Here is a 26,400-nt window from a genome sequence, read left to right as displayed (position 1 = left end):
GTGGCATTAAATGAAGTCTGAAAACTCTAAAAATGACATTCCAGCATAGACATACCTGGAGTACTCCCAGGGCAGTGGAGAAAATGCGCTTTTATAAAAAGAAAGGGAAAACCAATATTAAAAATAATTCTTTTCAAACAAGGATGACAGGATGTTGGTAATTTTTGGAGAATAGTGATGGATACATGGATGGTCATTACACTCTTCTCTTAAAAACGTTCCAGATGTCCAGAATGTTTTCAGTGCTCAGAAATTAGTTTTAGAGGGGAAAAAATACTCCAGAATAAAGGCGAATACAAAATGCTTTGAGTTTTGAGTATCCCTGCTGGGAAGATAAGAACAGCTGGAGGATTGGCAGGAGTATGGGGACCCTGTGGCAGCCAGCCCAGACTGGGTGGAGACCCCAGGCGATGGAAAGTGCGCTCCTTTCCATTTGCTTCAGTGATAGCATACTTTAAAGGGATGTCTAGTAGCAAAATTCTTGAGGGAAAAAAATGCTCACTGTGTTGTCAATAACAGAGTGATTTCCAGCCTTGACCACTCTTCACCCAGTGGGTATGCCCAGCTGAGCAGTAGGACTCAAATACAATTCTATTCTTCACTCGACCTTGGTTTCTCCATCCGTAAACTAGAAGACAAGTTTTTCTATCAGAAGTTTGAAAATACCAGACAGTTGTTACAGAAGGTTATGAATATGAATGATCATTTCCTATGGAAATCCTATGTCTTCTGAGCTATAGAACAGATGTTAGATCTGAATGGTCCAGCTGAAGGTTAATCTAGGAAACTTGTCAGGAATCCAAAGCCTTCTTATTCAGTATTTTATTGTATTCATTTCATTTCATTTTTCTTTAAAAAATTAAATGCTTCCAGGGCACCTGGGTGGCACAGTCGGTTAGGCATACAACTCTTTGTTTTGGGTCTGTGGCCATGATCTACAGGTTGGGAAATGGAGCCCACATTCGGTTCTGCGCTGATCCCAGAGTCTGCTTGAGCTTCTCTCTCTCCCTCTTGGTCTATCCCTCCTGCTTGTGCGCATGCTCTCTCTTTCAAATAAATAAATAAATCTTATTAAAAAAATTTAGATGCTCCCAGCAACTGTATTAGAGTTATTTCTAAGGGGAGCTGAAACTACAAATCTGGCTAGCTTAAGCAAATGGAATTAATCTGGAGGATGCTGGGACAGCTCACAGAAATGAAAGAATTACCTAACATGACTTGATGAAGTTTGTGCACAATCTCCCATGCAGCCCCCTGATTCTCGTCTCTAGTCTCTTGATCCCAGATGTCAGATTCCTGGGGAGAGAGAACTTGATTGGCCCAGTCAGGTCCAGTGCCAAAGGAGAACAGGTTATATAGTACTAACTTGGTCGTTGGGAGCCACTGCTGTGTGTCAACCTACACCTCCCTCCAACTAAGTAGAATTCTTGTTGCTCTGGGCAGCCACCTCTTTAATCATAATATCAGCTTATGCTATGCTCTTACCTTACCTGTAGCTGTTTAAAGGTCAGGGGATTCCTGTAACCCAGACTCCAGAACTATTTGATTTTGGAAAGGCCATCTGGCTCTAACTGATGCCTCTGTCTGGCCAGCACCAACCCACCCTCTCAGGCTTGAGTCGAGAGGTTTGATCATGATTATGAAACCCGGGAAAGGAAGGAAAGAAGAGCTGTAGGCACCCTTGGCCTGAGGGCATGAATGCCCATCAGCCGTGGTCCTGTCCACTGGGAGCCCAGGAGGCGTTTTTGTCGCATGAGTTGTAAATCATGAGTTTTACTTGAGATCCTCAGATCCTTTCATAGGGAATGTGTGCTGAAAGCATCTGTATCTCCCCAGCCCCAAGGAGAAGGGAAAAAGTAGATGAGAAAAGGCTGACCTGAGGCAAAGACATGCCCCAGGTCCTCAAACATGAACTCCTTCCAGAGAACTCTCCTTTCACACTGCCCAGCACCGGACTGGGGAGCTCCTTTTCCTGCATCCTTTAATCGAGACGGGAAGGCAAAATTTCAGTTGAGCCGATGAGAGATTGGGAAAAAGAGGAGAGATTGATTGCTCGGTTCGCTGATAAATATCAAACCAGGTCCAGGCCAAAGAGAGAAGGTTGAGTAGCTGGAGCAAAGGCCAGACGTGCAGAGATGAAGTGGGTGAGGCTGGACTGGAACTGAGAAGGTGAGGCCTGTCCAGCCTCACGGAGGACGAGGCTGGGCTGTTCTGCCTCTAGTGTATGTTTAATGCATACATGTTGCCTTGGTGTAAGGCAGGGTAGGGAGGGAAGCAGGTAACTGACTGGGCTGTGGCACATGGCACATGGCACATGGAGGCAAGGGGCTCCTGGCAGGAGAGATTGGTGTATGACGGCTTCCACAGAGCCTCTGTGTGATGATGTACACTGTGCAGGCAGCCCAGCACCCACCAGGGGAGGATGGGAACTGCAATCCAGCCGCACTCTGTCACCATGAGCTTGCGAACCTGCCGTGTGGGCTCGTGAGCATCTCTTTAGCTTTTAGCTTAGAGCTGGTCCCCGATGAGTCTCCGTGTATAAGAATATTGGTCCCTTTGTTTGGGCCAGTTTGCATAAGATTCCAGAATTATGCAGCTCCTCAGACTTAAATGACACATCTCTACTGGTAGCAAGATAGAATTTTTAAGAATGTGTCTTGAGCCTCTCTATTGAAGATTAAATAAATCAAATAAGGTGATGCCTGTTAATGCCCTTTATAGTCAGAGATGTCCTTGATAAGGGATAAATATTTGTCCCCAGCCAGTGAGCTGTTCCTGGGTGGAAAGGAACATTCTCTTGCTGCTGACGTGGTGGGGGCTCACGTGGGAGCATGTTCCATGGCAGGCATGTGGAGAGCAGTGGCAAGCACTGCCTGGGACCTGGTGCCGAGGAGACTGAGGGCTCAGGGCAGCACTGCCTCATGAAGAATGTTTCTGCTGCCTGCCAAGGCACCACACATAGAGGAAAGAACTAGGCTTTTACTCACTCAGCAGAGAGGACAGCAGCTCTAGGCTCTTCACCTGCCCCATAAACTCAGGATAAGGGAGCAGAGGGTTGCCATGAAAATCTTTGCCCTGACACCCTTGAGCCACTGGAGATGAGCAGTTTAAGTCTGCACAATTTGCTCATGTTACTCTGGAACCATGGTTGTGGTAGGGACACCCCACCTACATTTGTCCTTCCTCTCTGGTTGAGCAGATGCAGGAGCTGGAGCAGAGGCTGCTGGAGGCAGAGCAGAGAGCAGAGAACGCAGAGACCCAGGTAACGGGCCAGCGGATGGGCAGGACTGTGCAGAAACGGCCATTGGCCTTCCCTGATCCTTCCAAGGAACACACCCAGACATACTCATCACCCTCACCAGCTCCTCATGGGGACAAGAAAAACCAGCAGTCATGTCTCATTCTTCTGAACAAATTAATTCAGGTGTATGGAGCTCTCTTTGAGCATGAAGGAGTCTTTGGGTAAGGGTTAGTACATGAGCAGATGGCTGGATTAGTTCAAATAGGCCAAGTTACACTGAGGTAACAGGTCTCAACAGGTTATCCAGTTCAGTTCTCTGTCCTGGTACGTCTCCATCGAGGTTTGGCTGGGGTTCTACTTCCTACAGGGACTTGGGAATCGAGGCTGATGGAATTCTCCATCTTCTACCTGGACCTTCTAGAAAATGCAGCCTCCTTGGTTGCCATGGCAAAGAGAGAGCTCTTAGATACGTCAGCCCAGAAATGATGAGTCACTCCACTCAGACTCATGGGCTGGAGTGAATACCATGGCCATCTAACTACAAGAGGCTGGGGAAGAGTGAGAAGCACAGGGAACCTTCAGTGAGCAGCAGATGTCTCTGCCACCATGAGGCTGAAGCAGTTTCTCTCTGGGCTGTTTGTCCTGCCCAACTCGACCCTGTTTGGGCTCCCCGAGCTAGATGGCCGAGTACCTAACCGTTTCTTCCTTGTCACATCCTTATTTTGCCCAGATGAGGCTTAATAAATGATTATTGAGTTAACTGGCTCCAACTGTTCTGGGTGAGGGCTCTGCCTGGGGATTTTGGGCTGGGGCACTGGGAAGTGTCCCAGGGCAGGTTAGTGGCCATGTCACACACCCATGCCAACCCTATGTAATGATGGTACTTTTAAGGTGGGTGTGATGGAGGAGAAGGTGAAACTGTCCAATCTGAAGAATGTGGACTTAGGAGGCAGCCTGCACCAGAAGTACCAAGAATTGCTGAAAGCCATGCAGAGCAAAGATGAGCTCATCAGCCAGCTGGAAGCACAGCTGGAGAAGCAGGTAAGGTCTGATGTGCAGCGCAGCACCATTGCCCTCTGCAGCCTCCACACCTGTTGGCCACAGGCTTCTTGAATGGAGCCCCTCTGCTTGTGGAGGGGAGCTCACTCCCTTCCCTCATGAGACTATTCTTTCACATGGAGATTTAACTGTTAGGTCCATTAGGAGGAGCTAGGCAGGGGATATAGTGGGGAAAGGACCTTGGAGGCAAGACTTCTTCTGGGTCTGATTCCCCACCCCACCCCCAGCACCCGCTGCTCTCTGTAGGCAAATAAGTCACAGATTCGCATTTTACGCATCTGTAAGGTAGGGGTCATAATACACCCTAGGGCTCTCCAGAGAGTAAATTCAGGTAATCTCTGTGTAATATCAGACATGGCAAGGAGAGCTTGTCCTCCTCCACCCTGGCCTTGTGTCCTGTTGACATGTGGGACACAACACCTTTAGTGTCAGAGCAGCACAGAGCTGGACAGTGAGCCTCGATCAGCTGATAGGCCAAAGTTTCTCAGTGAACCTGAGGGGGCAGAGACACGGGAGGCTGAGAGGCCACTGCCCAACCTTCCAGCTCCAGCTAGCCCCTTTGCTCCGGAGAGGGTATCTGGAACATCCCTCTGCCAGTTCCCGGTCTCCTGCCCTCTACAGTCCCATTAACTCCTTCCGAATGGTGTGCCTTCCCTCTGCCCTCGGCCTCACCTACCCAGTTATCCCCTGGTGCCAGGACACCATCATTTCCAACAAGCAACCTCACGGTGTGGCCAGAGATACCTTACCGCTTTTTTGTGTGGTTCATAGAAGTGGCAGCAACTGGGGATGAGTGGGCACAATGATTCCTGCTAAAACTTAGAAAAAAGAAACATTTTACAATAATAAAAGGTCAGAAAAGAAAGAATGCTGTTCTACAAGTAGGTACACCTGGCTTTAGTTCCAGCTGTGCTGCCCAAACTGATAGAAGCAAATCACTTCACCCTCTGGGCCTCAGTTTCTGCAGCCACATAAGGAGGGTATCGGACTAGGTCAGGGGTTGGCCAACTTGTTCTCTCAAAGGCCAGATAGTAAATACTTTTGGCTTTGTGGGCCACGTGGTCTCTGTTGCAACTCTTCGGCTGTGCCATGGTGTCGTGAAAGTAGCCCTAGACAATACCATAAATGAATAGGCATGGCTGTGTTCCAGGACAACTTTATTTATAAAAATAGGTGGGGTGGAGGGAGGGTTGGGAACCAGGTGGAAGGCTGGATTGTGGCCAGTGTGCAAACCCCTTAAACTGGATAATCTTAAGATCATTCCAGGGTTCATTGTGAACGTTTCTTGTGTATCAAAGGACAGCATTCCATTTTCATTTTGCTTATTTAGCCAAGCCCCGATTTGTGGACACTTAGTTATGTCCGGTTTGGGGTTTTTTGCTTTATCAAATAATATTGCAACTCATGATCCCTAAGCAGTGAGTTTGCTAGGTCAGCCATTTAAAACACGGACAGATATTATCAAATTGCTGCCCAAAAAGGCTTTGCCAGTTTCCATAAGAAGGATTGTTTTCCAACATCCTTGACAATTTGGGATGATATCAGACTTTTAAATTGTGTTAGTCTGATGGAAGAAAAACGAAGTCTGACTTTTATGGGCATTTTTAAAGTTATGGTTGGGTTGAACAGCTTTTCATGAGTTTCTTTCCCTTTATTTCTTTCTGTTGATTTCCTGTTCATATTCTTTGTGCATGTATTTATTGGTTTGTTTATTTCAAATTGGCCCTCTTTATGTAAGTCATTTGTGTTGTAAATCATCCCCCCAGTTTGCTTTTGATTTTAAGGGAACTTTTGTTTGTCAGATAGTAATTTGTAGTGACAGTATAGACTCATTAGTCTTTTCTTTCATAGCTTTAGGATAGGTATCATGCTTAGGAAGGCTTTTCCCACCCACCTTAAGAATATTTTTTAAATTCATAAATGAATTTTTTTCCATTGGGCCACCCCCCCACACCCCAGTTGCTTGATATTCCTTCTCAGAGCTTCTGGGCCCCCCACCCCCTCCCACCCCTGTCATTCACTCTACTGGAGGCTGCTATGATTAACTAAAGGCCTTCGATTTCTTGCAGAAGCAGATGAGAGCTGAAGAAGCAAAAGTTGTCCAAGAGAAAGCTGCAAAGATCAAAGAATGGGTGACCCTGAAGTTAGCAGAGGTGAGCTGAAAACTCCTCTCCAGAAACCTGGAGTGGCCATATGGCAGGGGTCCCTCCATCCTCCAGCACAAAGTTTCCTGTTTGTGGGGCCTTGACAGACCTTCATTGTGTTAACCATTTGTCCTTCATTCAGCTTGAACACTCAGACTCATCACTTCACTTTTCCCTTCCTCCTGTCACCCTTGGGTCTCCCTAGGGCTCCTGATCAGCTTTGCATGCGTTTGGGGAGGAGTGAATCTCCCATCTGAGGTGTGAGAACATACACCCTACTGCTGCCCTCCCCACTTCCCCTCTGTCCTCTCCTTTCTTCTTTGTGGTATTGGCAAAATATACATGCCATTTCCCATTTGCCCCAGTTCAGTGGCATTAAGTACGCTCAAAATGTTGTGAGACCACCACCACTGTCTGTTTCCAAAACTGCATCACCCCAAACAGCAGCTCTGTACCTAGTAGACACCAAGTCCCTGACCTCTTGCCCCCCAAACCCCCTCTCCCCCCCAGCTTTCCACCTCTAGCCCTTCATTTCCGTAGCTCATGGGTTGCTACAGCTTGATTTAGGAAGACTTGAGGCTAGAAGCTGCAGTGCTACTAGCAATGAAAAACAAACCGCAACCTCTTTCTCGAAACAAGAGGAAAAGGAATCGAGGGTCACCTGGGTGGCTCAGAGGTTAAGTGTCTGCTTTTGGCTCAGGATGTGCTCCTGGGGTCCCGGGATCCAGTCCCACGTCGGGCTCCCTGCATGGAGCCTGCTTCTCCCTCTGCCTGTGTCTTTGCCTCTCTCTCTCTCTCTGTCTCACATAAATAAATAAGTAAGATCTTAAAAAAAGAAAGGAAAGGAATCGAATTTTGGAAAAGGACAAATGCCAACTTTTCTTCCTCCACCCTGACACCATAGTTCATACCTGCAGGGGGGACCAGCTCTTTTTGCCTCTCCTCTCCTGCTGTGGGTGCATATCTCATGTCACCTGCTAGACTATAAATTCTTGGAGTGCAGAGCTGATACCTAGGATGCCTCCATATTTGCTAAAAGGTGCTCGAAAAAGTAGGTTGGATTTCATTCCAAAGAAAATGGGGCAACCACAAACATGAGTCTTATAGATAGTGTGTTGAGTAAAAGAAGCCTGACCTAGAAGCACACACCATATAATTCCATTTATACCAGAATGGGCACAACCGGGCCAATGTGTGTCGGGGTGCATACTTAGATGATAAAACCCAGAAAGCAAGGGGGTGAGTCTTGTACACTTAGAAGAGTGGTTGCCTTCATGGGGAGAGAGAAGCGTGTGAATGGGAGGAGGCACATCCCGGTTTGTTAACAATGCTGGCAAATTCCTATTTCTTGACCTTGGCAGAAGTCATATGAGCGTTCACTTCAGAGTCATTTGTTCAGCTCTTCGTTGATATGCTATGCAATTTCCTGTGTATGTATTATAGTTCACAATTTTTTTAAAAAGTTAAAATACCTAGAAAAGGTGCAGGGGCTGCCAAATGGAATTCTATCCCAACCAAAACTGGTTAGCACAAAGGAAAGGGGTAGGTCAGAGCTCCTGGGAGGGCCAGCCCTGGATTGCTGGGGCACCAACTGTTCTTTTTCAAAGATTTGATCTTTAAAAAGGATTTTAATCTTATTTTGAATTATATGCCTGAACCTGTAGGCTAAATATTCTAAATCTTTATTTTTCTTTTTGCCCAGCTTGAAATGGAGAATCAGCACCTGAAGAGCAGTAATCAGCACCTGGTGGAGCAGGTGGGAGTCCTCCAAGATGCTCTAGAAGGTAAGCAGGACAGGCCTTTGTGTGTGTGTATGCGCGCGCACACGCGTGTGCCAGGGCATACGTTGAATTGAGGAAGCTCTTAATATGCCTGTTTTTCACCCCAACCACAGCTCTTCAGATGGCACCTTCAGGGAAGCTGCTGGTGGCCACCCAGGAAATAACAGAGCAGGATTCTGGTCCTTCAGGTCCAGGAACCCAGCCGATAGGGCAGGACAGTGGTCCTCAGGCCCAGGGTGCCCTGAAGGCAACTATGCCTGCAACTTCCCCAGATGCCCTGCAGAGCAAGGACTCTGTTCCTCCAGGAATTTCCCTGGAGGATTCTAGTCCCATCGTGGTCCATCCTGGGGAAATATCAGACTCCAAGGCCCTTCCCTTGCATCTGGGAGAGGGCTCTCCCCGCCGGCTGTGCATGAAGCCTCGCACCCATAGACATGGTTCGGCCTCCTGGGGTGAGGGCCTGGTCATTGCTCAGGGAGCAACACTCCCTGGGACAAAGAACTCTGCCAGGGAAGGCAGCCCGGGCTGCAGCCTGACCCTACCAAAGGTGCGGGTCCCCAGCACCCCGCGGGACAGCATCCAGCTGGCCAAGAGGCACCACAGCCAGCCTCAGGTGGGCCCTGGGCACTTCAACCACGTGGTGAGCATTGAGATTGGGACCCTCTCAGCCCTCCACCCCTCCAGCCTTCCTGAGGTGGAGGCCCGAGCTGAGCTCCAGGAGGAACCAGAGAACGTGGAGATGGAGGAACAACCCCCAATGGCGAAGGAAAAGGAAAGAGAAAGCCCGAAGGCCCCCAGAGCTGAGCTGAAGGAAGTGGATTTGGGCAACAAACCCCCTACACCCCCCCTGCACCGGTTTCCATCCTGGGTAAGAGGCAGTTGGTTTGCAGGGTAGAGGGACAGGGGGCCAGAGTGGCTCACCGAGCACAGCCTCACGTGGAGCCTGAGATGAGGCTCTCGTCCTCATGACCAGTTAGCAAGGGGTAGAGCCAGGATTTGGGTGAGCGGATGGTGGTTGGCTCTTGTTTCATGAGCATGTGCCACACGCCAAGCTGGGAGCTTTGTGCACACGTTCTCATTTAATCTTCTTGACTCTTTGGGGTGGTGCAGTGTGGTGGTAAGGAGCACAGATCCCTGGATCAAACCACTAGGGGTCAACTGCTAACTGTGTGCCCTGAGCAAGTTACTAAGCCTGCATGCCTCGGTTTCCCATCTATAACATGGGGATAATAGTACTTCCTTTATTGGGTTGTTTGTGAGGATTGATAGTCTACTAGCTGGCAGTTAAGTACCCATGGTAGTGGTTCACAGCTGGCTACTGTTGTCTGTGAGCCTTAGCTCCCATATTGTAATATTGGATAAAGGACATGATGTCTGGTGGCACTGCCTCAGAAACAGTGATCTGGGGTTGGGAGCACCAGTGAAACAAGATCAGCCATGTGTCAGTCTTCAGAGAACTGGGAGGTGGCTACGTGAGGTCATTCTTTAGTCTCTTTATTCCACCTCTCTGCCTGTTTGGCATTTTCCATGATAAACAGTTAAAATGAAAACGGGGTGGATGGACATGGATGAGGTTGAGCAGGTCAGTGTGGAAGGTGGGATGAGAGCTGGGGTGTGGAGCATGTAGCTCACGGCCCGGTGGAAGTGTGAACAACTTTGTACTATCCCATGTCACAAATGGGAAACTGCTGTCCCCACAGACGTGGTTACTTACTCAAGGTCATGCAGTAGTTAGTGAGGAGCCAGGCTTTTTTTTTTTTTTTTTTTTAAGATTTTATTTATTTATTCATTAGAGAGAGAGAGAGAGAGAGGCAGAGACACAGGCAGAGGGAGAAGAGGCTCCATGCAGGGAGCCCAACGTGGGACTCGGGACTCGATCCCAGGACCCCAGGATCAGGCCCTGGGCTGAAGGCAGCGCTAAATCACTGAGCCACCTGGGCTGCCCAGGAGCCAGGCTTTAAATGTGGCCCTGCTGCCTCCAGAGCTCATCTCTAGCCTTCCAGCTACGCTGCTTCTTAGGGGACATCAGAGAGCAGATGTCAGCCTCTTACTTGAGCTCAGACCCCTGGATGCTGCTGTGGTATGAGGGGCCGAGGTAGGAGACGTCTTGAGTGTCAGGCTCCTGGCAGCATAAGGAATAGGGTACTGAGAGGCGTACTTCAGGGAGACACCACCTTTCACCACTGCCCAGGAGACCTACCTTTTCAGTAGCACCTTCCAGGGGCTCTTTTTTTTTTTTTTTTAAGGTTTTATTTCTTTATTTGAGAGAGGGAGTGCATGCATGAGCAGGAGGGAGGGGCAGAGGGAGAGGGAGAAGCAGGCTCTCAGCTGAGTAGGGAGCCCCATGTGGGGCTTGATCCCAGGACCTTGGGATCATAACCTGAGCCAAAGGCAGAGGCTTAACTGACTGAGCCACCCAGATGCCCCTCCAGGGGTTCCTTTGGAAATGCTGGCGGTCTGGGAGCCTCAGTGCTGCAGGCACACAGGCCAGGTCCTTAGCAGTGCTTGCTGACCAACACTGATCACTGTGAGGTGGCCTGATGGCCGGAGACACAGCCACGCCTGGGAGCGAGGCCTGGCGGGAGCTCTGGGAGGTCTACCCAGGGCCAGTCTCCAGGCCTTGTGATGCTGCCCTGTCCCTGAAGCTTTGAAGTCGTGGGAGCACCGCACAGGGCGCTGCCTCCCAGGTTGGAAGGGTGAGGTGGAGGGACAGGGGGCAGAGAAGGAGCAAAGGGGCAGGCGGGGCACAGGGAGAGGATGTCGGAAAGGAGGCAAGGGCCCAGCCAGGCTGGATCTCCGTCAGAACCATCCCTCCTTTTTTTCATTGTTGTCTTGTAACTACAAATGATCTAGAATCTGAAAGCAGAGGCGGGCAGTGAGGGAGCATTCTGGCAAGGGGTATGACAAGAGGCCTCAGCAGGTGTTACCAGAGGAAAACGCTGCTCACTTTTGCCATTTTGCCAAAATAGAGCTGTCCACCTGTATGGACAGAGGAGTTCCTGTGCTCTGCCTGTATGTGATGAGTGTGTGTTAAGGGGAAGGAGAGGGACAGCCAGAGAAGAAGGGAGTGAATAAATATAGAAGGTGCTTCGGACAACACTTTCCCCATGTGACATTAGCTAAGCTGTGGGGGTGAAGGTGGGATCTGGGTCTTCCCACAGGCCCTCCCTGCTCTTGGCAAGCCCCGGGACCCTGCAGTGGCCTTACCAGCTAAGGAGGAGTTGTCTCCTGTTCATGATCCTTGTTGTAACTTGCTCCTAAAGATGATAGGGGCATCTGGGTGGCTCAGTAGATGAGCTTCTGCCTTTGGCTCAGGGCGTGATCCTGGAGACCCAGGATCGAGTCCCACTTCGGGCTCCCTGCATGGAGCCTGCTTCTCCCTCTGCTTGTGTCTCTGCCTCTCTCTCTGTGTCTCTCATGAATAAATAAATAAAATATATTTTTAAAAATCTTAAAAAAAAAAAAACCAGACAGGTGCCCACCCTCTCTTCTTAGGTGGGACCAACTGGGCAGTGGCCATCTGAGGGGAAATCTAGACTGGGAACTGAGAGGAGGACATTCCTCAGTCGGAGGGAGGAGGTAGACTGATCTGCCAGTTGAGAGCGTGCCAAGCCCTGTTTTGGTTGATCCTCAGAGCAGCCTCATGAGTTGGACAGTGGGTAACTTTTGTAAAACGCTCTCCTGTCTGTTTTACCCAAATACCCAAATCCCTCAAGCTTCGTTTGCATTTCCTCTATAATGTTAGAGGCCTGTCCTGGTTGAGCTCCATGATCACTACTAGCAGGAATAATCCCCTCCTGGGACCCCCTCCGCCTGCCTCTCTGTCTCTTACCTTCCTATCCCTCCACCCAGCTCAGGGAGGGGGTCTCACCCAGCCCTCCAGAGCCGCTGCTCCCCTCTGGGGGACACCCAGTAGCACCCCATGGCCCTTCCAGCCCCAGGCCGGGCCCACCTCCCCTAGTCCTTGTGACTCCCCTGTCCCCTGATGGGGCCTTTGTTTCCCGTTCCCTTGAATGGAGAAGAGTTAAGAAAGAGCAGCAGTGGGGTTGTTCATCAAAACTATTAGTAAAGCTCCCTAGGCCCAGGGCCCTGCTTCAGACACGGGAATCCTGAGGAGTAAAAGAGGAGTTGAGGGTGGAGGTTCCCATCCCTGTGTCTTCTACAGCAGAGTTCAGGGTCCTGGGGGAGCTCAGGCAGGCTTTGCAGGTTGGGCCTAACTGTGAACATAATGTTGTTACTGTAGGAAAAAACTGTGTCCCAGCTTCCAAACAACAGGCTTGCAAAAGGGCATGCCCTTGCCATGGGCCACCCACTTCCTTATCAACACCCCAGCTTTGAGGGGTGAGAGCCTGGGACCCAGGGCCTCTAAAATGGGTAAGATCTCTAAAATGGGTCAGGTCACTGACCTCCTCCTCTTGAACTTCCTTGCCCCAAGGGAAGGGTGGAGGCAAGAGAAGGAGTGAATATCTGTTGGATGCTGTCAAATGTTTACATTAATGATGTTCATAACAGCCTGACAGGTGAGCATTACCCCACTTCAGAGCTGAGGAGGAGGAGGCTCAGATGTAACTTGCCTAGGATTCCCTCACCGGTAGTTGGCCAAGCCTCCATGCAGGCCTGCGTCCACAGCGTCCTTTTCTCTCCACACTCAGGAGGGGCTGGGCTGGGCTCCACACTGGGTTCTGACCCGATGGGGCCTTCCATTACAGGAGAGCCGGATCTATGCTGTGGCCATGGCTGGCATGCGGCTCTCGGATGCATCTTCCAGAACTAATGTCACCTGCTGTGGTGAGTCCCACATGGTGGACAGGGTGGGCATGCAGGGAGAAGACTCTTAGCAACACCCAGGGCCAGTGTCACCTGTCACCCTGTTCCCTCCCCCAGCCCGTGAGGTTCACTGAAATCACACAGCCAGGGCCACCTTGAGGGAAAAGGAAGCTGTGCGGGGTCAACTACTCACTTATAGGGTGGGCGGGGCCTTGAACAGGATTGTAGCCAATTACAGAGCTGGAAGGGACTTTAGAGATGAGACCCTCCAGCCCAGCCTCCCCCATCTGCATTGGCTTCTCTTCAGTAATGCCTAGTACTGGGGGGTGGGGGGAGCTCCTCAGTGCCCCAATTTAGATGCCGCCTCCTCCCACCCCCACGAAGGAACCACATCCCTAACCCTCTGGCTCCTGAGTCAGTTGGCCAGCCACTGAATCCTCCATGATGTGAGCTCCATAGTGGCAAAAGTGGGGCTGAAGTCCACAGCCCCCATCCTAAGGACTGCCACCCCACCTGTCTTCCTGGAGTGCTTGTTCAGGGAACACTCTCTGCCTGGATATCTTCCGCTGGCCCACGTCTCTACTTCCCACAGGCCCCTGAGTGAGTTATGGCACCTGAATTAATCTCATCCCTCTTCCCCACCCCTTCCAGCTTCAAGCCCTCCTGCCCTTGCGTCCCCTGGGCCTTTCTCTGGCCTTGTCTACAAGAATGTCACCGTGCCTGTCTACACAGCCCTGAAGGGGGTAAGAAGCTGCTGTCCGAGGTGGGGGTGTTCCATCCAGGAGGCCCCTTCTCCATGTAGTGGCTCTAGTGGGCCTCTAGGGTCAGGCTTCAGCACACTTATGACTCTGGGCAGGGAGCTCAGCTCCCATGTATGTGTCATTTTATTTTTATTAGATTTTTATTATAAAAATTGTATGTTTACAAAAATTTGAATCAATACAATTGTGGGCAAAGTGAAAAGTTAAATGTTAGACCTATGCCTGCTTCACCTGTCCTTACCATCTTTTCACATGTCTGTTCTCAAGAAGACTCCTTCCAAAACTTTTCATACATAGTCAAACAAATATTCCTGTGTATACTCTCATAATATCTCTGCGTGGTTTTTTTTTTAATGTAGTTGGCACGCAGTGTCATGTTAGTTTCACATCTCTACATATTTTTTAACAAAGGTCAGATACAACTGAGATAACGTCATACACATTTTTCCTTTTATTAGTGCTTTTTGAGCTCAAAACAGTAATGCTTTATAAAACATTTTATAGAAGAACCAAAAAGCCAAAAGTTAAATTTTCTTTCACATTGCTTTTCCCTAATTTCTGACCCCAGAGGCCACTATCATTAATGGTTTGGTGTTTATCTGAGGCTCTCTGACAAATTTACTGGTATATTGACAAATATTGTCTGTGTCCCTGTCTGTCCCTCTCTTTCTCTCTCTCTCTCTTTCTCAAACACACACATGCACACAGCAAGGATCACATTATACACATCCTTCTACTCCTTGTTTGTTCATGCGACCGTGTGTCACATCTTCCTGCCGTACCTCTGTGCACAGCTCTGCTTCCCCTTAGGGCTGTCCAGTACCCCTTGGTATAGATTCCCCCATAACTACCTTACTTAACCTGCCCTCCACTGATTGACAATTTTTTAAAAGATTTTATTTATTTATTCATGAGAGACACACACACAGAGAGAGAGAGAGAGAGGCAGAGACACAGGCAGAAGGAGAAGCAGGCTCCATGCAGGGAGCCCGACATGGGACTCCATCCTGGGTCTCCAGGATAATGCCCTGGACTTAAGTCCGCACTAAACCACTGAGCCACCTGGGCTGCCCACACTGATTGACAATTTAGGTCATATCTATGTTTTTCTCTAAAATCAATGCTGTAATGAATATCATTGTGCAAATATATCTCTGTGGACTTAGTATAATGTATTTCCAGAGGTGAAATTTATGGGCAAATGATATCCATATTTTAAATTTTGGCAGGTAGTGCCAAATTACTTTCTAAAAGGCTTTATCACACTATAGAGTATCTTTTTTCCCATGCTTTCACCAACATTGACACTGTCTTTCTAAATGTTGCCCACCGAGATATCCTCTTGTTTCCTTATCCCCACACACAGTTTAAAGCTCCTGTCTCGGGCAGCCCGGGTGGCTCAGTGGTTTAGCGCCACCTTCAGCCCAGGTTGTGATCCTGAAGACCCGGGATCGAGTCCCACGTCGGGCTCCCTGCATGGAGCCTGCTTCTCTCTCTGCATCTCTCTCTCTCTCTCTCTCTCTCTCTTGCTCTGTGTCTCATAAATAAATAAAATCTTAAAAATAAATAAAGCTCCTGTCTCTTGCTTGCCCCACGTGGCATCCTGGCCCCCTAGTGGCAGGAGCAAGGGTCATAGCAGCCAGTTAGCTCAGATGGGGCAGCTCCTTGGGGGACCACGGAGGAGGGAGGACTCCGTGTGGGGGCGGGAGGCCAAAGGAGAAGCTTGGAGGTGAGGACACAGATGCAACAGTTGTCTGTTGAGTGCCTGGGGCAGGCTGTGTTGGCCGCACCCCGGGCACCTGGGCAGGAACACAAGTGCCGAGGGGAAGGGTCTTGTTTGGCAAGGTGAGCTGCAGTGGGGGAGGGCGCCTGTCTTGCAGAGAGCCACGCAGATCAGCAGCGTGCCTTTTATGGATGAGTCCTCGGGGTCCGATGATGACTGCAGCTCTCAGGCGAGTTTTCGATCTTCAGTCCCCTGCTCAGAGTCCAGGAAGACCAGTGGACTGGGCAGCCCCAGGGCCATCAAGAGAGGTACAGAGGAGGGAGCAGCAGGGTGCGGGGCAGCAAGCCCTCTTCCTACGGGTGGGCTTCTCCAGGGCTCCCTGCTTCATCTCTGCCCGTGACCCTCAGCTCCAGACTCAGAGGTCCTGGGTCGGTGAGGAAGGTCCCTGCAGTCCCTGCAGCCCCGGAAGGGGTAAGGGGACCCAGGCCTGGACTCCTCCTCCCTTGGCAGGTGTCTCCATGTCCTCGCTGAGCTCCGAGGGCGACTACGCCATCCCCCCAGATGCCTGCTCACTGGACAGCGACTACTCGGAGCCGGAGCACAAACTCCAGCGCACCTCCTCCTACTCCATTGAGGGGCCAGGCCTGGGCGGGGTGAGCTGGGAGCACAGCCCCTTCAGCCGGGTTGAGGCAGGCAGGATGGGAGCAGGCCTCCAGCAGATGCTGCCTGCCTGGAGATAGGCGTCCTGGGGAACAGTGAAGGCAGTGGCAGGGGGTAGTGACAGGTGTGAAGTGCCAAGGAGTGTGCGGGGGGGGGGGGGGGGCAGGCAGGTATACACAGACCCTGCAAGGAAGGAGATGGGACCTAGTGAGCTCCTCATGGAGCTAGGAGTAGCCAGTGGGCTTTCCCCCGGCGGTCCCAGGAGATTACATGTGTTTCGACCCCGGAATGCCGAGAGCTGACCTTTACAGGGTTCTTACACTGTGCCACGCACTGTCCTCAGTCCTTGGTTCATGTATCCTCACCATCTTCTCAGGACTAGGGCCCCATTTTATGGATAAGAAGCTTGAGGCTCAGAGCCGTGCTGCAAACTCACATCCCTCATCCCCCAGTCCTTGAGCCATACCACTGTGCCGACGGGCCTTGTCTCCCTGCCTCCATCAGCCCCCTGCCCCAGCCTGGCTGATGTGCCCCTTGTTTCCCAAACCTCACTCTCCTTTTCTGCTGCCGACGAGGGCCTTTTCCTCCCCTTGGTGCGTCTTTGAAGGGAAGCTGACTTTTCTTTCCCAGGCCAGTTCAGATCTGGCTCTTTGTGAAGCCCTCCCTGGCTAGCTGCTCCCTTGTGCAGCCCCTGGACTGCCGCCTTCTCATGGGGTGGGTGTTATCTTCCTAGCCAGCAGGACCCTTCCATGGCGGGATCACCTTGCTTTATGCTAGTTCTCTCTGAACCTTTAGCAGGGCCTGGTGCCCTGAAAATACAGAGTAGATACTCAAGACTTTGTAATTGATGACAAAGCAGTAACTCAACTGGGACATTTTGGCCTGGGTGACATCTACAAACCCCAAGTGACTCCCTCTTTCTGTCCACTCCTCTTCCCCTCTGTGCCCTCTCACCCCTGCAGGAGTCACTGGAGAAGTCAGGCTACCTGCTAAAAATGGGGAGCCGGGTGAAGACGTGGAAGAGGCGCTGGTTTGTCCTGAGACAGGGACAGATTATGTACTACAAGTCTCCGGTGAGACCCTCCTCCCCAAGGACAGTAGTCACTAGGGCCCCAGTCCAAACTCAGAATTGTGCGACAGAGGCTAGAGGAAGGGCTGGTGTGGCCCACGGCCAGAGGCCAGAGGCCAGAGGTCTGGCAGGTGGGGAGAGGCGGCCTGTCTGGATACCCGAGGCTCTGAGCCTCACGTGGAACCATGAGGCTGGTCACTGGTTCTTGGAGTGAAATCAGGTACAGAGGCGTCAGAGGCAGTTCTAGATGAGTTGGCTTGGTGATTCCTTCATACTTCAGAAGCTGATTTCTTTTAATGCCTGGTCCTATAAAAGAATTTTTCCCTGGCTGCCCTCACGTCATCTGGGTTGTTCTAACAGAGAGCCCATGACCTCCTCCACCTCCTTCCTGTAGTTTGGAACTAGGGAGCCTTGGATGTTGAGATCTAGTTTGACAGGACCTCCTTGGGGAACCAACATTAATGTTTTAAAGAAAGTGAAAAGGCTGTGTCGCTCATGCAACTCCAGCCGATTGTCAGTGGCTGTTGAGGATTCTGGGCCTGTATCACTCAGCAAGTAGGCATGCTCTGAGTGGTTAGTAAGGTGTGCGGGCACACCGGAGAGGGGAATGGTGATATGTATGTATGCCACTTATTTGCCATACTTGGTATAAAGATGTAGTAGAAAGACTGTAAAGGCTTTATAGCTCAGTAATAACCTGCTGGCTTCTGACCCAGTTTTGAAGGTTCAATCTATACTTTTCAAGGCCTGGGTCAGATGAACCTGTTTCTAATTATTGCCCCATTTAGCTAGAACCAGGATCCAGAACAAGTTACCCTTCATATCACAGTGCAGGAAAGCTTGGGGATCGCTTTCCCCTTTGTCTGAGGCCTAGAGTCACATTTGAGGGAGAACGATGTGTTCTGGGAAGGCTCTGACTGTTTTCTTCCCCATTCCTGTCTTTACAGAGTGATGTCATCCGGAAACCTCAGGGAGTAGTGGAACTGAATTCCCATTGCCAGATTGTTCGTGGGGAGGGTGCACAGACATTCCAGGTGGGTGTGCTCCTAGAAGCCAGGGGTTTAGATGAGGAGCTACTGGGTTTGGATAGGATTCTGATTGAAACAAAGCTGGGGAAGAATGAGTGTGTGGGAGAAACCTCACCTCCCCGTCTGGATGTGACCCTAGTAATGGGGAGGAAGAAGAGACTGAATGGGCGAGCCAGAGTGAAGGCAGCAGAGATGGGGAAAAGAACAAAGGAAAGAAGGGATTGAGTCCCAGGTGGGAAGAAAGAAGGCCCGGTGGATTCAGGGATTTGCACCGCCTCAGAGCCAGGTCCCTGGCATTCCATCATGCCATCTCCCCTGCCCCCCAATCCCTCCTCTACAGCTTATCTCTGAGAAGAAAACCTATTACCTGACAGCAGACTCACCTGGCCTGCTGGAGGAGTGGATCCGGGTGCTGCAGAGCCTGCTGAGGGTCCAGGCCGTGGGGCCTCCAGCCCTGCCTCGGGGCGGCACCAAGCCCACTGTGAAGGGGTGGCTGACCAAGGTATTGGAGGGGCCGGTGGGGAGGAATGTGGGCCTCCTGAATATGGGCCTCTTGAGTGCCGACCCCCTTACAGCCACTGTCTGCAGGCATTGGCTCTTGGAGATTAGCCTCAAATACAGCCTGACCGCTCCTAGTGTCAGAGAATGAAAACAGAGATGAGGGTTGTTAGCACCAAGCTGTCGCCAGGACAGGAAGGAAAGGAATGTTTTGTACCTGTTCTGAGGTTATTGGGAGTTGCCTCCCACCCCCACCTGCACCTGCCTCTGTGAGGAGTGGGAAGCCATGACATAGGCGAGGCAGGTGTGCCCACTCCAAGACATGGGATCCCAGACCTGCCCTAAAAGTGTTTGAGTTAGGACTCTTGTGGCCTAAGGAGCAGAGAAGTGCTTGTTAACCTCAAGAAGACGGAAGTTAACAAGGAAGCACATGAACTAGGCCAGCAGGCCAGCAGGAAGCAGAGCTACTTGTGTGAGCAAGCTCCGTACTCTTGGCTCTCTCTGCCTCTGCTTCCACATTCAGGCTGTGGCTCGTGCTGGCCTCCTCTGCCGTCTGTGCACTTGTTATGCCCTTGTGATTTACGTCGGCCTGGGGGCTTCAGGCTACCGTGGATGGCCCTGCCTCCCTCTCAGCATCCTTACAGCTGATGAGCATAGTCCTGGGACAGGACTCCTGATTGGCCTGGTTAATCTTTTAACGGCATGTGGCACAAGAATGGATGAGGTATCACAGGGTACATGCCACAGACCCTCGATGTGAAAGGGCTGGTTCTGTTAGTAGGGAGTCTGGGTGACATCTCCACTTAAGGACCTGAGTTTGACCAGGTCTTTGGAGATCTGCCTTTCTGTGGCCTCTCTTTGGCAGTCCTGGATTTACTTGTGGGATTATCTAGTTCTAATAATGTGGTCTTAATTTCTGTTTTATAGGTAAAACATGGCCATTCCAAGCTGGTCTGGTGTGCTCTTGTTGGGAAAACCTTCTACTACTATCGAAGTCATGAGGACAAGGTACTTCATGGCTTCCTGACAGCACCCACTCTCTGCTCTCCCCAGACCACATTCCTGTTTCTCCATGTCCTGATGGCAGGCCCCAGCTTTCCCCCCTACTGCACCCAATGCCACCACAAGTACAAAGCTGGCTGGATCCCACTAGCCTGAAGGGCCAATGTGTGTGGCCCACAGATTCCACCTGTGTGGTCTATCTGTGCTTCTCAAGGCAAGCCTCAGCCAGGGAGCTATAGTTAACCCCCTCAATCTGTGACCTGGCCATGCCCATGATTCCTAGCCCAACAGGGCCCAAGGGTTCAGAGAGAGGAGACTGCCTTGTACCCTGCTGGCTCTCCCATTCATGGAAGGCTCCTCCTGTCCGCAGCGACCCCTGGGCCATCTGCCTGTGCGGGACGCGCGCATAGAGGAAGTAGATCGATCCTGTGACTCGGACGAGGACTATGAGGCTGGAGGGAGCAGGCGGTTGCTCTCCTCCCACTGCACCCTGGTGATCCACCCCCCAGAGCATAGCCCCACCTACCTCCTCATTGGCACTAAGCATGAAAAGGTAAGGGCCCCCATGGCCATGCTCAGTCCTGTGATTCTCATCTTCCATCTTTCTTTCCCAGCCTCCCCAGATTCAAGTCCCTTCTGGACATTTTGGTGGCTCATATTCTCTGGGATGATTTCTTATAGTGAATTCCCTCCCAGTGACCAGCGTCTCTCCACTCGGACCATGAGATAGCACCTCAAGCTTAGAAACTTGGGTTCATGTTCACCGATCCCAGGTCTTTCCTCCTAGAGACTGATGGCCTTGACTTGTGCCGACCAGACTAGCCTCGTATCACCCTGGGTTGGCCCCTTCAAGGAAGCTTCTCTGGAGCGCTTGCCTCCATTCTTCCTACTCCAGTCTCACCAGGTGGCTTCCATCCCCTTCTAGGACACGTGGCTTTACCACCTCACAGTGGCTGCAGGCGGCAGCAGTGCCAGGGTTGGCACTGCCTATGAGCAGCTCATTGGAAAACTGATGGATGGGGAGGGAGACCCAGGTAAAGCAAGGGTAGCCATCACTGCTTGGGTGGGAGGGTGGTATCTGGGTAGTGGTTGGTCAGAAACCCAAAGAAAGCATTTCTGTACCTGAAGCTGTTTTAAAAGCATCTAAGCCACAGAGGGCCTTTCTCATCCAAGCTCCAGAGCCCTGTTTCAATGAAAATGACCACTCTGTATCTGGGGGAGTTTATTTGAGAAGCCGATTCTCCAGTGACCTCAGTCAATGTTTTACTTTGTTCACTGCAGCTTTGCTGGGTGGGCAGAGGGTTGAGGAAAGAAGGTAGCTGATTAAGAGTTAGAGTTTGTTAATTAATGAAGCCTAAATTGGGATTGGACTAACCTAAGCCTGGGGCGTTACTGGATCTTTATTTTGCTAGTGATTCTCAGGACCCCAAGCAGCTAATGACACATACCACACACCCCTTCACTGCTCCTCCAAGGCTTGTGTATTTCAGGCTGATGTGGGCTCCCCCATCCAGACCTGATGCTGCATGGAGCGCCCTCCCCTGCACACACATGCTTGTACTCAGATACCCCAACCTCATGTACTTCAGCCCCAAGAGCAGAGCAGTAGCTCCCTTTCTGTAAGCCGTCCTTGTGCGCTAGATGCGGTGCACGGCTACATACCTCACACTCCGTGGGTATAAACACAGTACATCGCATGTGCTCAGATGGTCAATCCTTGTTTTCCTCACAAATCAAAGAGGGGGTGGGAGGCCAGGTCCCTCACTGGTGCTAACTGCGTGGCTCTCGGTGCTTGCTTTGGGCAGATTCCCCTCTCTGGAGACACCCCATGCTGTGTTACAGCAAAGATGGACTGTACACCTCCCTCACCACCCTGCCCTCAGAGGCTCTGCAGACCGAGGCTCTCAAGCTCTTCAAGGTAAAATAGGGAGGAAGCCCGGCCCACCCACAGGTGGCCCCCTCCCCATGAGGCCAGGCTCACCCCAGAGCAGTTTGCCCACTGTGGTGATAGTCAGGTGGAACCCATGGAACCTTGTAGTTAGGGGGAACTCACAGAGGGCTGTGAATGGAAAGGAAGGAATCCCAGAGGGTCCTCACTCCTGTCCATTATGGCAGGGAGACATTCGCGGCTCCCTTGGAAGGTGCCAGTAAAACTCCCCCTTGAGGAACTCCCCTCCTCATGTAGCGAGCAGCAGGAAAGGCCAGGTTTAGGTTGCTTCTCAACCTGAGAGATTCTGACCTATTTTAGAATGTTCTCTGTGTCCATCTGAATATTCTCTTTAAAAAAATGTCTTGCTTATGTAATGGACACATTTAAAGGAAGAAAGATCCTATCCCAAAGCAGCCTTCTCAGCAGATAGAGCTGCTCTCAGGCAGTGAATGGCGCGCTCCCTCTTAGAAAGGGCTGCCTGTGGCAACCCGGACCTCCTGGGAGCCATGGGGGGCTGCCCAGTCTGCCCACTGCCACTATGGGTACTAATCAAGGGGCCGTTGGTCTGCCTGGGCCCCTGTCCTTTTCCTGCCAGTCCTGCCAGCTCTTCATCAACGTGCCTGTGGAGGCTGCCTCCGTGGACTACCACGTGTCTCTGGCCCAGACAGCCCTGCAGGTCTGCCTCGTTCACCCTGAGCTGCAGAGCGAGATCTACTGCCAACTCATGAAGCAGACCAGCTGCCGCCCACCTCAGAAATACTCGCTCGTACAGGTGGGCATCCCCAGGGTGAAGCAGCTGACAGCAGCCATTGGCTGGGGCTGCCCAGGAGGCTGGAAGTTGGAAGGAGGGTTCTGGGCAGGTCCCCTCTACATGTGGTACCAGTGGCTGCCTCCGTACAGCTGTGCCCCTCCTAGGTGTCTGTGCATAATCAGGTTGTGTGATTGCTGTTCTGGACAAAGCCTGACCAGATGGCCATCCTGGAGGCCACAGAAGGCTGGGGGCCCTGGTTTGGAGAGTGCTGAAGGCCGGGTCGCTCAGGGCCACGAGGGCCAGTGCTACTGCACAGCTGGCACCCACCCCATGCTGCTTGTTCTCCCGGCAGTGCTGGCAGCTCCTGGCTCTGTGCACCCCACTTTTCCTGCCCCAGCACCACTTCCTCTGGTACGTGAAACAGCAGTTCCAGCGCCATGCAGATCCCAGGTGAGTGAGCCACTCCAGCACTGCTGACTGTGGTGTGGTGAAGTGGGCCATGGGGGACCAGGATGAATCAGATCACCCTGCCCCTGGAGGTTTGCACATTGGTCACAGAGACGTCCCTCATTGCCATGTCCACAGATGGACATGTGGAGGTCTGGGCATGCCATGGCTACTCTGCACACCAGTCTGTGTCCATATGCATGCCTAGTGGCTGTGCTGATGTGAAGCTACAGTGTCCCCAGATCATTCCCACATTTTCATTATCTCTTGCCCTGTTCTTCTGGAGAAAATATCTGTGCCAGCCACCTGCTGCTGATAGACCCTGAATGACAGAGTAACACCACACACAAGAGTGTTAAGGGCTTTACTCACCACCGGCCCCAATGCAGATTTGGTCTTGGCTGGGTCAGGGTGGCAGCCACGGTGCCAGGGTAGCAGGGATGAGTGGATCCCCTGGAATTCTTTTCTTTCTTCACCTGTCACCTGTCTCTAGAAATGAAACCGGCCAGTATGCCACCTACTGCCAGCGGGCAGTGGAGCGGACCCTGCAGGCCGGGGAGCGGGAGGCCAGGCCATCACGCATGGAAGTGGTGTCCATCTTGCTACGCAACCCCTTCCACCACTCCTTGCCCTTCAGCATCCCTGTGCACTTCACCAATGGGACTTACCAGGTGAGGAGGCAGCGCAGCTCCTCTCCTGAGCCCTTTCATATCCTGACCCCAGAGAACACCTTAGGCCAGGTGGGTGCTAAACCTCCTCAGGCTTGGCAGATTCTTAATAGGCAAACAAGCTGAAGGAAGAGCCTGCAATTTGCAGGTAGGGGTGGGGAGATTAGTGCCAGTAGAAAGGATCTCGACTTGCAAAAGTGCCTTGCTTTTTGGCACCTGGGAAGTAGATCTTTTGAAGCCACTGCCTGAATGGGGAAGCTGACACATTGACCAAACAAGTGGCATGACAAAGGCCTCCAAAAGAGTGGCCAGAAAGGAGCAGCAGAGCTTCTGACTCCAGCTTACAGCAGGCAGGCTTATCCCTGAAGCACTCCCCCTCTGCATGTGACCACGGAAGCCAGCTTCCTTCAGCATTTGCCATGTGCCCTTGCTCCTTTCAGCCAAGCTTTCCTCCTTCCAGACCCACATTGCTCCACTTCCTCTCAGGAAGTTTCCTCTGGGACTAACACTTCTCCCATGTAGGTGGTCGGTTTTGATGGCTCCTCCACAGTTGATGAGTTCCTCCAGCGTCTGAACCAAGAGACAGGCATGAGAAAGTCCTCCCACTCTGGCTTTGCCCTCTTCACAGACGATCCTTCCGGCAGGGACCTGGAACACTGCCTGCCAGGGGGTGTCAAGGTGATGGCCTGCCCACAAATCCCACTGAGTGCCTTCTGGGACACTGCCAAGGCTTTGGGGTTTGGGTGGTGGGGAAAGAGGCCCTCTGGCTGGTGCCTTACTTACTATTTCACAGCCTGTTGGCTTTGGAGCCCAAGGTGCTCCTGTGGGCCAGCATTCTGTGGCATCCTAAAACATACCCATACAGGCAGAGAAAAGTTGTTTTTCTCTACATATCCCCCCTGCCCTTGAAGGGCTGTGCAGTATCCAGGGGAAAAGCTGCTTCTCCTCTTGGTGGGGGAAGGACAGGGAGGCATTTGTCCTTGTACACATGCAGAGGATGGCAGCTATACACCTGTGGTGTTGTATCCCGGCACCTCATTCTCTCCCTGTCTGCCAGGGCCCATGCTGTGCTTACAGGTTCAAGCACATTTTAAGCAGTTAGCGCCAGTAGAAAGGATCTTGAATTGTATATATGTATACACACATATATATGTATATATTGTATATATATATATTGTATGTGTGTGTGTGTGTGTGTGTGTATATATATATATATATATCAAGTCAAAGGCCCTTGAATGGAATTTAAGACCTATCTTGTCTTGTGGTTTGCGATTAGCACCACGGGGGATGTTAAGTGTTTATGGGAATGTGCTGTTGCATTGATGAGTTTGAGTGCTGGTTCCATGTCTGCTCTTTTTATGGCAACAGGGCAAAGGTTTCTATAGTCTTTTACTGTTGCCTTGAAATACTGCACTATATATTCTCTTTGTAAATGTCTGCGTGTCTGTAAGGCTTGGTTACACAGTAGGCCTCTGAGTACACTTGTTGGAAGAGAATAGTGGTCAGTGGAATGGAAATGGAGCTGGTAATACGGGGCCACAGTTTTTGATTGAGGCCTGCCTAGCCTCTGGGAGACTTCTCAGGTGTTAAGGCCAATGGGAGCAGCATTCCATGCTTTGCTGCTCATGCCCTGCCCAGGGCTCTTCCTGTCTGTGAGATGGTTGTAAGGCACCTCTAGGTCCCAGGCGCATGAGGCCTACAAGTCAGCCTCCTGATGGAGGACAGTCACTCAACCCTGCCTTGCTGCTCTTCCTGAGTCCTGCCCCAGGGCCTTCCTGACTTTCCTCTCTTGCCTCTTTAAGATCTGTGATGCCATCTCCAAGTGGGAACAAGCCCTGAAGGAGCTGCACTCTGGCAAGGCTGAGGGTGGCACGCGTGTTGTGAAGCTGATGTACAAGAACAGGTCCTGAGTGCCGCCCAAGGGTGGGGCCAAGCATGAGAGCTTGCCACCTGGGGCGGGTGGGGGGGGGTGGCACTCGTCACTCCAACAGGCTGGCCTGTGCTGGACAGTGGATCCACAGACAACACTGTGTTGTGGACAGGCTGGCCCTGGGTAGCTCAGGCTCTTGGTCCCTGAACTACACACACACACATACACACCCCTACCCTGCCAAAAAAATATCAGAACAACCTGGTGTGCGATGGCTGCACGTTACACTAGGAAAGTGAAATTTTGTATGAGCACTAGATATTTAAGGCCAAAGAATAAATAGCTCCTGTAACAATTCCAGCAAATATAGAAGTAGATACCATGATTTTTTGTCCATTCGAATAAGAAAATCCCATCCTAGATCTGTCTCCAGGCAAATAACTCCCATTAGTCTCTTGGAATCTTTAATTCATCCAGCTCCCTAATAAGCTATGATTCCAGGGAGCAGATTCCCCTCACCAAATCCAGTAAGGTAGTAGTATATTCAGGTGTACCTTGTGCCGCTGTTGCTCTGAGATGTGATGGCACTCTATCTGCCCTGTGTTGTGCTTAGTTAAATTTTTCTGGAGGCAATAAAAAATAGGCTCACAGATGGTATAAAAAGAGTAGTTTCTTTCTTTGGAAATGAAGATAAACAGATGCCAAGATGACCTCATCCATTTAGGATCCCAGCTGAGTCTTGGCTTCTTCTGTCTTCCCTGTAGGCTGTACTTTCGGAATCAAGTCAAAGGGGAGACAGAGCGGGAGCGGCTGCTGCTCGCCTCCCAGACTAGTGGGGAGATAGTGGCAGGGAGGTTTCCTGTCAACAAGGAGCTGGCTCTTGAGATGGCTGCCCTGATGGCTCAGGTAAGGTTCTGTTCAGGAGTTGGATCAGACTCACAGGGAGCACATAGCATGCAGCCTGAAACAGGAGACCACAGACCCTGTGGTGCCCGAGA

General features: G+C 51.2%; 1 protein-coding gene across 4 annotated transcripts in view; it reads left to right on the top strand.

Moving 5' to 3' along the window:
• PLEKHH1 (pleckstrin homology, MyTH4 and FERM domain containing H1) overlaps positions 1-26,400 on the top strand; it is a 49,318-nt gene that overhangs the window by 16,984 nt on the left and 5,934 nt on the right. For 3 of the 4 annotated variants that reach the window (XM_041758968.1, XM_041758971.1, XM_041758969.1), the window contains exons 3-24: positions 3,200-3,262; positions 4,133-4,282; positions 6,370-6,453; positions 8,147-8,228; positions 8,339-9,093; positions 12,935-13,013; positions 13,644-13,735; positions 15,634-15,784; positions 15,987-16,129; positions 17,099-17,209; positions 18,153-18,239; positions 18,574-18,735; positions 19,659-19,739; positions 20,104-20,286; positions 20,659-20,767; positions 21,539-21,651; positions 22,259-22,435; positions 22,767-22,864; positions 23,355-23,532; positions 24,052-24,207; positions 25,335-25,435; positions 26,167-26,308. In XM_041758968.1, coding sequence (XP_041614902.1) covers positions 3,200-3,262; positions 4,133-4,282; positions 6,370-6,453; positions 8,147-8,228; positions 8,339-9,093; positions 12,935-13,013; positions 13,644-13,735; positions 15,634-15,784; positions 15,987-16,129; positions 17,099-17,209; positions 18,153-18,239; positions 18,574-18,735; positions 19,659-19,739; positions 20,104-20,286; positions 20,659-20,767; positions 21,539-21,651; positions 22,259-22,435; positions 22,767-22,864; positions 23,355-23,532; positions 24,052-24,207; positions 25,335-25,435; positions 26,167-26,308 — 3,297 coding nt within the window. The remainder of the gene's footprint in view (positions 1-3,199; positions 3,263-4,132; positions 4,283-6,369; positions 6,454-8,146; positions 8,229-8,338; positions 9,094-12,934; positions 13,014-13,643; positions 13,736-15,633; positions 15,785-15,986; positions 16,130-17,098; positions 17,210-18,152; positions 18,240-18,573; positions 18,736-19,658; positions 19,740-20,103; positions 20,287-20,658; positions 20,768-21,538; positions 21,652-22,258; positions 22,436-22,766; positions 22,865-23,354; positions 23,533-24,051; positions 24,208-25,334; positions 25,436-26,166; positions 26,309-26,400) is intronic. The other variant, XM_041758972.1, reaches the window with a different exon arrangement.

The sequence above is a fragment of the Vulpes lagopus genome, chromosome 6 (assembly GCF_018345385.1).
Source record: "Vulpes lagopus strain Blue_001 chromosome 6, ASM1834538v1, whole genome shotgun sequence".
NCBI lineage: Eukaryota > Metazoa > Chordata > Mammalia > Carnivora > Canidae > Vulpes > Vulpes lagopus.
Note: the sequence above shows the minus strand (reverse complement) of the source record. Positions and strands in the feature narration are given on the sequence as shown.